The sequence below is a fragment of the Coptis chinensis genome, chromosome 8 (assembly GCF_015680905.1).
Source record: "Coptis chinensis isolate HL-2020 chromosome 8, ASM1568090v1, whole genome shotgun sequence".
Taxonomy (NCBI): domain Eukaryota; kingdom Viridiplantae; phylum Streptophyta; class Magnoliopsida; order Ranunculales; family Ranunculaceae; genus Coptis; species Coptis chinensis.
Genome location: NC_141463.1, coordinates 32372668 through 32383124, shown reverse-complemented (window position 1 = coordinate 32383124; position 10457 = coordinate 32372668). Strand labels below are relative to the sequence as shown.

Genomic DNA, 10457 nt, shown 5'->3' with positions numbered 1-10457 from the left:
TGTAGTGACTCAGGTATGCATTTTTTCCCCCCAAAAATGAACCGTTGTGATCAAACACAATTTCCTTTTGCATCTCACCGCAGAGACTTTTCATTCCTGCAGATGGATGTGGGGCCTCTGCAACCAAGTAAACGACGACAGATTCGACATATAAGTGTTGCTGAACCTCATGTATGTCTGCAAAATCTTTTCCATATTGTATTCCAGAACAGTACAGCAAACATTTTCTCTGCTCTCTCATGCCAACTCATTTCATGTTGTCTAAGCTACCATTGAGTATGTATTGACTACTTTTCTCATTTGCAGCCGAATGTAGATATTAATGGGGCAAGGGTGCGTAAGAAAATTTGAACCAATACTGAGGTACATGTTATTTATTTTGTCAGTAATGTTCCTGTATTACAATGCTATCACGGCTTAATTTCTTTTTAGCCTTCTTATTTTTTCTTTAAAGAATAGTTGATTTTTTAGTTAAACTACAGTCATCCATACGTTCTGAACAAGGAAGCTTTGATTTGCAAACCCGACCTCAACCTGTTATTGGCGCCCAGGTTTGTATAGTATTTTTCCTTTAGTCTTACAAGTTAACAAAAAATTGGGTCTGCAGATAATATGGGCAAAGACTATGCAAATGTCAAGTGGGCTTCAGTGCAATGTGTTTTTTTAAAATCTGCACATGTATGTCACCGTATCAAGTGCTTGCAATTAATCATGTCAAATTATTGATAATAGATTTCGGGGGCTTCAATCAACCACCCTCCAATAACTCAAGTACAGCCTCATCGTCAGCTCCCTATGAGTACTGTTACTTTCGAACCATCTCGCCACAGTGTCTCACGCCATGCTCGAAGGGACACGGTTAGAGTCATGTCTTCACCCAAGGCTCAGAGTAGCCAGTCTTCATCTGATTTGAACAATCATTCCCCTCCAGCTGTGCTACCTACTTGGAAGGCATTGGCGTAGCGTGCACGTAGAGTCCGGGAGAAAATGGAGAGGCTCTCTGCCTCTACTTTAACTAACATGGGACATCTATCATCAATCATATCTTCTCCCAAGGCTCATAGTGGCCAGTCTTCATCTGATTTGAACAATCGTTCCACTCCAGCTATGCTAACTCGGAAGGCATTGGCGCAGCGTGCACGTAGAGCCCGTGAGAAAATGGAGAGTCTCTCTGCCTCTACTTTAACTAACATGGGCCATGTAGCATCAGAAGCAGCAGACGACTCTCACTCACCATTGCAACCCTATGTTCTAAAAGACAAAGGAAAGAGCATTGTTCGTGATTTCCTCTACTGGGGGCTCCACTGGAGAAAACGATGTTCTATGCAAAGAAAATGTTGTGGAACTTGGCAGTTGTTATCCTCAACTGGGTCATAGTCAGATAACCACACCTTTACGAATCTATAGGTTTGTCCCTCTATATAAACTGTTTGATCCGTCAACGAAATGCCATTTCACCCAATGCTTATATATAATGTATTGATTCGCATGTTGCTGTAGTCCCAGATCTGAAAGATGTCCGGGAAGCGATGGACGTCCCAACAAACCAGCATATGAAGAAGGAATAAGTATCTTAAATGAATCAATAATATCATGTGAAGACATGGAGGCAGATGTTCCAATTGGACCAACGACTAATCTGCCGATAGAACGTCATTTCCTTAGTCGGATGGATGTGCGTTGTTCACACTGTTCCGCTCTTCACTGGCTAGATGAGAAATTGGCGCACTCATCTAAGAAGAGGCCTAGGTTTGGGATGAGTTGTTTACAGGGAAAAATTCAGTTGCCTCTTCTTTCTCCATTGCCACCTTCTCTCCACTCACTCTATGAAGGATCTGATGGACACGCAAACTCATTCCATGAACACATTCGGCAATACAATGCATGTAATGCTTTTACAAGCCTTGGTATCATTCCAAACGAACGCGTGCTGAACGGGCGGGGGCCAAAATCATTTGTTATACACAGAGAGCTTTATCATAGAGTTGGAGCATTGCTGCCGGATCCAGGCAGGGATCCCGTCTATTTACAACTTTACTTTTATGACGGCAATGAGGCTTTGGATCACCGCATCCGTCGTAATCCTAAACTGTCAAAGGAAGTCTTGAAAATCATCCAATCTGCTCTCACAGAGCTCAATGGCTTTTGTAAGCTCTATAAGAATGCTTTTGAGATTTTAGATTCCCAAAATCTTGTAGACAACAGTGTTCCAGCATGACTTCACTACAATCCTAGAACCGATCAATGTCGATACAACCTGCCATCAACAGACAAAATAGTTGTGCTTTTGCCAGGGGATGGTAGTGCTTTCGATAAAATGCGAGATATTGTTCTACGTTTCAGAGGGGGTGGGTTAGCGAGGATCAGTGAGTGTAACCCTGCATATTTACCCCTTCATTATGTCTTTTCTTTCCTAGAGGAGAACTCGGTTGGTCTCTTGATCTCTGCCAGTGAACATCGTCAGCAACTGTCCAGCCAATGCGCGTTTGACTCAGACGCAATACTATGCTTATCGTTTTTTCGATCGCCCAACCGAGTATTCCCCGATCTTGAATGGTGGTCTAGGACAACAGTTCATTGTCGATGCTTGGGCAGCCACTTAACAGAACCGCTTGCGTTGGATTAGAAATCGTCAAGCCGAAATTCGTTCAGAACTGTATCAGGGATTGATAGATATTGCAGCCTGGGGGCTAAGCCCAAGCCAAGTTGGGCAGCGTATTATTCTGCCCTCATCTCATACAGGAAGTCCAAGGTATATGTATGAAATATACCAAGATTCAATGGCCATCACATGGTATAATAAACATCCAGACATCTTTATGACTGTCACAGCAAATCCAAACTGGCCTGAAATTCAGAATGAGCTGAAGAGTCATCAGAAATCAACTGACAAACCTGTGTTGGCTGCATGCACTTTTGATCTTAAGCGAAGAGCAATCATGGAAGAAATATTAAAAAAATGTGTGTTTGGCCGTGTCGTTGCACACGTCTACACCATAGAGTTCCAAAAGCGGGGCCTGCCTCACATGCACGCTCTTATATTCCTTCAACATGAGGATAAGATCCGCACTACTGAACAAGTGGATCAAATTGTATCTGCAGAGATTCTAGACCCTGATACGCATCCTACTCTCTTCTAAACCGTTATGAAGTGTATGATTCATGGTTCGTGCGGTGCTGAAAAACCAAACGTTGCCTGTATGCAAGATGGACGGTGCAGGTTCCATTACCCATGAGAATTTGTTGAGAAAACGACGATGGATCAAGAAGGCTACCCTCTTTATATGCGTCGCAACACTGGAAGAGTTTACAAACGCAGCAAAGACACAGTTGGCAACCGAAATGTAGCTCCATATAACCCATATATATCTGAAAAGTTTGACTGCTACATTAATGTTGAAGTGTGTGTATCAGTTCGTGCAGTCAAATATATCCATAAATACATCTACAAGGGTTTCGACAAAACAACTATCGTCTTAGCAAGCGCCGATGATGAGATTCAACAATACATTGATGCAAGGTATATTGGGCCACCAGAAGCTGTATGGCATCTGTTAGAGTTTAGGATGCACGAGGAGGTGCCCAATGTTGTTCGGTTGGCAATCCACTTGCCTGGCATGCATCGGGTTCTTTACAGCCCAAATAAACCAATGGATGAAATTATTGCTCGAGGAGAATGTAAAGAGTCAACTCTCACTGCCTTCTTCAAATGTTGTGCTGCCAACCCAATAGCCTGAGGGTACACTTATCCAGAGATCCCTCACCACTTTGCCTTCAACAAAAAATTCAAACAATGGACACTCAGGAATCAAGCATCTTCTCCCGCTATTGGTCAGAAGTATTTTGAGAAGCCTAATACCAGAGAACGATTCTATCTACGGTTGTTGTTAACAGTTGTAAAGGGCCCCACATCATTTGATTCATTGAGATTTGTCGATGGTGTTCCAAACAATACGTTCAAAGGAGCGTGTGTCGCACGAGGCCTACTAGAAGATGATGTAGAGTGGAAGAAATGTCTTGAGGAGGCCTCAGAAATGAGCACTGGTTATCAACTGCATAGACTGTTCAACATTATCCTACTTGAGTGCTCTCCAACCAGTCCAGAATTACTGTGGGAAAGATTTGTCGTCCATATTTGTGATGACCTTGCACCTAAGATGAAATCAGTTTTGCTTATACAAAATCCAACTCAAGAACGAGTTAACGACTACGACTTATTTTTATTGGATCAACTTCTTATAGAAGGTGGGATGAGCCTTTCCAACTTCCCTGACATGCCATTGCCAAAAGAAAAGTGCGGAGATATTGTCCCCAATAGGCTTATTTGGGATCAGTAACAACTCCAACATGAGGGACTGCAGCAAGAGGCATATACTAATATTAGCCGTCTTAATGGAGAGCAACACGCCGCTTTTGACTCAGTGACAAATTCCGTTCACAATGCGAAGGGTAAAGTTTTTTTCTTAAATAGGGCTGCAGGCACTGGGAAAACTTTTCTGTACAATACAATTGCAGCCTCATGTCGTAGTGTTAGAAATATCGTTATTATGGTTGTTTCATCTGGCATTGCATCTTTATTATTGGCTGGTGGTAGAATTGCTCACTCAACCTTTAGCTTGCCGCTAAATGTGTTTGAAGACACCATGTGTGGTTTTTCTATGGAATCTTTGCAAGCCGGACTTTTCAAAGAGACCAAACTTATTATTTGGGATGAAGTCCCCATGCAACATAGGCACTGTGTTGAAGCTATTGATCGATCACTTCAAGATATATGTAGTAACAAAAAAACATTCGACGACATCACTGTCATTCTTGGAGGCGATTTTCGACAAACTCTTCCTGTTATACCAAAAGGTGTCCGTGAAGATTTTGTTGCTGCATCACTACGGAGGTCTTTACTATGGAGACATGTCCAGGTTTTGCATTTGGTTCATAACATGCGTCTCGACATGTCAGAACCAGACAACATCAATTTTTCAAACTTTCTTACAGAGGTTATAAAATTATTTTGAAATATGTTACTTTGAACGGTTTTCTCACAAATTCTACACATAATGACTAAATTTTCTCCTTTGGTTGATTATTTAGATTGGCACAAATCCAAACGAGGCAATCGAGTTACCATCAGGTGTTCAAAACTATTCAAACCTTGAATACCTCATTTACTCTGTTTACCCAAAATTAAATGTGGAGGGAACCGCTTCAGCTGAGTTTTTAAGAGAGCACACTATTCTAGCTGCACGTAATGACGATGTCAAGGAGACTAATGATCAGGTCTTAAATTTATTCCCTGGAGATATTATTGAATTTTCAACATAAAACATCATGACTTGGGTCATAGGATTGTGAAGTTGGTAATTAACATTTACTCATTAACATTTAATATTCACATGTCCAGAATTCCATATTTCCAATAGCCTAGCTAGTCGTCTGATTTTATTACTTATCTGTACATAGTATAAATTTATCTACCAAGAAAGGTCTCAATTATCTTCAAGAAGATAATCAATATAACAAGGGAGGGAAGTTTTATGACCAACGGCTGGGATTCAATATGAGCGGGTATAAATCGAGGGTCAAGACTTAAGACACGTGGATTAGGAATTAATGGGGTATTAACCGTGGAAACAATTAAACAACATTAAGTTCGTCTACCACGAGGATATCCCTATAGGGACGCCAGCCGAGACCGTTGGATCCGAGATCTAACGGTCCGAAAATAAAAAACAAACCCATATTCTCTCTCTTCCTTTTTGTTTTTGATTTTCGGACCGTTGGATCCGGTTGGATCTCGGATCCAACGGTCTCGAAACACTCATCCCTATAGGGATATCCTCATGGTAGCCCAGATCAATAAACAAACCTTTCGTTCTCTCTCCCCACCTTTCGCTCTCTCTCCCCACCTTTCGCCTTCCTCAAATCGCTCAAATCGTGTTTTTATTTAAATCACCATTATGAGTCTTATTAATGAGAGTTCAAAATCGTTTGTTAATTCTTAATTGTGAAAATAAATGAGCAAACCCTTTGTTCTGCCTCTCCCCCTCACATCAAATCACAATGAAGAACTCATATTCCTCTCCGCACATTCTCTTATTCTTCTCTCTTCTTTCTACGTTGCTGCCACCTTCATCTTCTCTCTTCTTTCTTTTTGCAAATCGATTTAACAAAAGCATTTAATCATGGATTCTGGAATGAAGTTGGCATCGGTTGTGAAGGTGATGGGTCGAACACGTTCAGGTAAGAGTGAATTTTATGGATTATCAGAACCATCTCATCATGAGGAATGTCAAGGGACCAGTCAGAGAGGGGGATATCCTTACCCTGCTCGAGTCTGAAAGGGAAGCAAGAAGGTTGCGTTGATGGGTTTCTGTCCTTTTTGTTCTCAACGGACCAGTTACTCTTATATTTCCCTTCTTCAAGTCTGTTGTCTTTATCATTGTTATTATGTTGAATCTGGGTTTAGATTTTTGTTATGGATTTAAATTTTAGGTATGGATTAGACTTGGTTGTGTTATGGATTATGATTTTTGACAAGTTATATGTATGGGTTTGCTATCTTAAAAAAAAAGAACTTTGAATTGATTACTTAACACATCCAATTTTTTTTTTTTTTAGGTCTACTGAGTTTGATTGTTTCTTCCCAAGAGCATCAATAAATTTCTGGGTATGCATATTCATCTTCCCTCTCTCTATCTCTGTGCAAAACATTCTTATTGATTTACGCTCTGTCTGTATTGGTGTTTTCTTTTTCGGAAAAATCTCTTATATCCGTTGTTTATGCATTAGTTAGATATAAAAAAAATTAGCAATCATTTTAAACATCTCTAATGTCTCACAACAATCATCGAATCTGTTGTCGTTGAATTGTGTGAACGAGTTTTAATCATTCTATTCGCTCCATTAATATGATTTTTTAATGGTATTATGTTAATGCGTTGTGAGTTTGGTTCAATTAGGAGTTTTGGTTACTTAAACTTCTGTTATTCTTATTTTGTGTTCAGAACCCAACCACAGTGTCCAGTAAGATTAGAATTTAATTGGGCCTTAATGGGCAAAAAGCCAAAAACCTTAGAAACATTTGGGGTTCTCTCACCCTCCACCTCTCTCTCAGTTCTCAAATCTCAAATTGATTCCCAGGTTTCTCTGAATCTCTTCACCGCCTTCAAAACCCCTCTGATTGAACTAATTGAAGACTACGCCAAAACCACATCAGGTTCCCTTACCCCCTCTAATTTTTTTTTTTGCTTCTTAATTTGTTCTGTTTGAATTTTCTATCCTGATATTAACTACTGAAACCTCTGGGGATATTATTGTTGTGTGATGCTGAACTTCTTATCTCTATTTTGCAGGTGAGAATGGTGGTTTGTTACTTTCTCTGCCATAATGTTCTTTCTTTACTTTCCGATTTGCTTTGTGCACTTAGGTTTCAATTCTCATATTTTTAGTGTTAGTATTTTATCATTGTAATGCAATTGCCCGAAAAGCTTGCTAAAATTTTCATTATTGGTTTGGTTATAAGACTTCTCTAATCTTTGATAGTTTTTAGTGTGGTCTATAGAATTTGTCGTTGATGGTGTTTATCAATAATTATATTATTTGAAGATTGAAAGTTGAAACCGATTAATTTTTGACAATAGGTTGCTTCAAATGGAACTAAAAAATTAGTTGAGTTACTTTCTTAAGACCTATTTTCATTTTCAAATGTAAATTTGTTTATTCCCTATTAGCAGCGTCAGTTACTTTTTTGAGACCTGTTTTCGTTTTCAAATTTAAACTTATTCCCTATTATTAGTGGAGTTATTATTTACCTCCTTCCACTAAATAATGTTTTCATTATTTCGTTGTCAGTAGCTTGGAGCAAAGTTGCCATTTTTTGTCTAAGTATGAAATAGTTCAGACAATCCTCTTTTTTCATTTGTGTCTTTATTCAAACCAAATAATTATAGATGTTGTGGCTAATTACATAAAACTATACCGCACATTCTTAACATACCATTACTTCTTTTTTTTTACCATGCATTATACGAGTGAATTGATACAAAATTTCTTTGAACTCATTGAATACCTTCGGACAATCCTAAAGATATTTACTATACTAAAACTATACCTAACAAGTATTTGCGTATGTACATTTCTTTGCATTGTTGTTGATGTTAAACCTTTTCCAGTCAAAATTAGACCAAAGAAAAACATTTACCTTGCTGCTATAGAGGAAAGTTATCATTTGCCAGTATCAACAAGAGTTTGCCTACATTGTTTTATTTGTAAGCATGTATGCATAAGCGGATGTTTTATTTTACCTCAAACATAACTCGAGTTACAAAATCAATTCTACTATCCAATCTATGTAGCAGCAGCCACTATCACCCAATGTGATTGTATTATAATAATAGCATTATTTATTCACGTTAAATCATGTATGTAGGTTGTCCCTAACGTGGCAACCTACTTATGATGTAAGTATTGACACCCCAAAATGCTACTATTCAATCAACCATCAGTTGGTTACTTTGTCACATGTTATGGCTATATGGAACTGAACAGAATAGATCCCCTGTGCGTCTATGTTGTCTTTGATGAACACTGTTGATATACCTCCCATCAATGTATTGTTGAAGGTATGTCATTGTCCTGGGAAATAGTTGCTTTACTTTGTTATTATGCACTGGCCACTATACATGCTTTTGTGATTCCACCATTTCACAATCGTCGCCTTTTATAGCTGTTGCTCATCTCATTCCTAATTTAAGCATTTCTCTACTCAGCTATTTAACCAGATGACCTTATCTCACTTCTCCGTTTCATCATTAAATTACTTGCAGGTTGTATGTTTACTGAAAAATGCCTCCCTTTGTAAGCATTAGGTTTCAATGCATGAGAAACAAACAACCTTATTCTACATGTATTTCAGGTAATATCACATTCCAAACAAAAAAATTTAATATTATTTCACTCTTACTCTTAAAATACACTGCATTTATCCATATTCAAGGTAGTCAAACTTGCCACATTTATGTGGAAATTACCTGTCTTATCCATTGATTTGTATTTGTTGTTTTCCATTTCACTGGTAATACAATACGCCAAAGCCAGCGATTTCTAATGGTCTGGAGCAGAATTTGGTATGGAGTGAATTACCTGAAGTGTTCATATGGTGTGGAATATCAAACTGTGTCTTTGAACCGTTTCTTTCCCCACCACCACAAGGGCGCATCCCAGTCTTTATTTAAAATGCCCAGAAATATTGTTCAGGTGCTAGGTCTGTTGTGGTTTGGTCTCTGTTGTTTGCTCCTTTCAAAGCTTACTTTAGTTCTAGCTATTTGAAACGCACTCAGTTGCTAGCTTATGGTGCCTGATTCTAATACTCTTGCAATTTCCAAGGTAATCTCACCTTTCAAAAAGCATGTTTGTGTTCATGACATGCTAACATATGTCTGCTTATGTCATGCAAATATTATGTCTCTTCTTTCACCTTAGTTCTTGAAAATTATATGTTTCTTGAAAATTATAAAACAGATGAATTTGCCTGGTTAAAGTAGGAATCGACCCCACCATGTGCTGGATGGGTGTCTCTTCTTTCACCTTAGTTCTACCCATTTATAATAGGAGTCAAAGACTTTCACTGTTGAACTGCTGTTTGAGGGTTAGTCAGGCACTGAGATTTACAAGCAACCAAACTTGCTCAAGATACCTAATTTGGTTACTTATCTTTACATCACGTTAACTAGGGCACCTCAAATTGTTGTTTAGGAATATGGATAGCCGAAATAGGACCAACTTTGAGCATGCTGCAATACAAGGTGTAAGCATGCCCGACATCATGTCAAGGCAATCGCTGAAGCCTACAATTCCCAAGCCAAGAACTCCCCTTCCATAACAACCCACATATAACAATATTGAGTGTGCCCACACTCAGCAAACTCTATATAGCAGCTTACCAGCTACCTCAAAATTATCTGTAATGGAGCCTTCAGCAAATTCGATAACCAAAATGAATACAATTGGAATAAGTCGTTTGAGAGCACAACAATTTCGACACTGAAAACCCCGTGGTTGCAAACAGATCACACTTCTAAACTGCAGAGTACAGCGAATTGGCATTGAATAACCTGTTGTTTAATGCTTTCATTATGCTATTAACAAACTGAGGGTTTAACGCCACAAAAACCATGTAACTTCAAAGCACATTAATAACCATAACTAAAACCCATTAGTAATGAAGTCAATCATAACTTAATTAACACGGGGTTTCACTTTTAGATTCCACGTTAAGCTCTAACTCTATATAAATCATTTCCAACCAGATGAACAACAACATTTGTTAAAAAGTTTTCCTTTTCCTTTCCCTCTTCATTGTGGTATGTTTGTATCTATTTTAAATTCTTTCTTTCTAAATAGTTTTATTTTTTCTTTTTAATTTTTTCCCTCTATTATTAACCCCATTAATCATAATAACC

At 38.6% G+C, this 10457-nt stretch overlaps 3 protein-coding genes and 1 pseudogene across 3 annotated transcripts; all 4 read left to right on the top strand.

Annotated features, from left to right (window-relative positions):
• Positions 1–1603: 1603 nt before the first annotated feature.
• LOC147481128 (uncharacterized) lies at positions 1604–2218 on the top strand. The gene has a single exon (XM_086578850.1). It carries the CDS (start codon positions 1604–1606, stop codon positions 2216–2218), a length of 615 nt encoding a protein of 204 aa, XP_086434976.1.
• A 1039-nt stretch (positions 2219–3257) lies between these two features.
• On the top strand, positions 3258–3737 carry LOC147481127 (uncharacterized). The gene has a single exon (XM_086578849.1). The coding sequence runs from the start codon at positions 3258–3260 to the stop codon at positions 3735–3737; it is 480 nt and encodes a 159-aa protein (XP_086434975.1).
• Positions 3738–4547: 810 nt separating this feature from the next.
• Positions 4548–5319, top strand: LOC147481126 (uncharacterized). Its single transcript, XM_086578848.1, has 2 exons — positions 4548–4994; positions 5089–5319. The coding sequence occupies exons 1-2, from the start codon at positions 4548–4550 to the stop codon at positions 5317–5319; spliced, it is 678 nt and encodes a 225-aa protein (XP_086434974.1).
• Positions 5320–6154: 835 nt separating this feature from the next.
• Positions 6155–6427, top strand: LOC147481125 (small ribosomal subunit protein eS28 pseudogene; annotated as a pseudogene).
• The last annotated feature ends 4030 nt before the right edge of the window (positions 6428–10457 follow it).

Coding starts and splice junctions, on each gene's coding strand:
- LOC147481127 (XM_086578849.1), top strand. CDS start 3,258: ATGGATCAAGAAGGCTACCCTCTTTATATGCGTCGCAACACTGGAAGA.
- LOC147481126 (XM_086578848.1), top strand. CDS start 4,548: ATGGTTGTTTCATCTGGCATTGCATCTTTATTATTGGCTGGTGGTAGA. Junction 4,995..5,088: donor TTTCAAACTTTCTTACAGAG/GTTATAAAATTA, acceptor TTGATTATTTAG/ATTGGCACAAATCCAAACGA.
- LOC147481128 (XM_086578850.1), top strand. CDS start 1,604: ATGGAGGCAGATGTTCCAATTGGACCAACGACTAATCTGCCGATAGAA.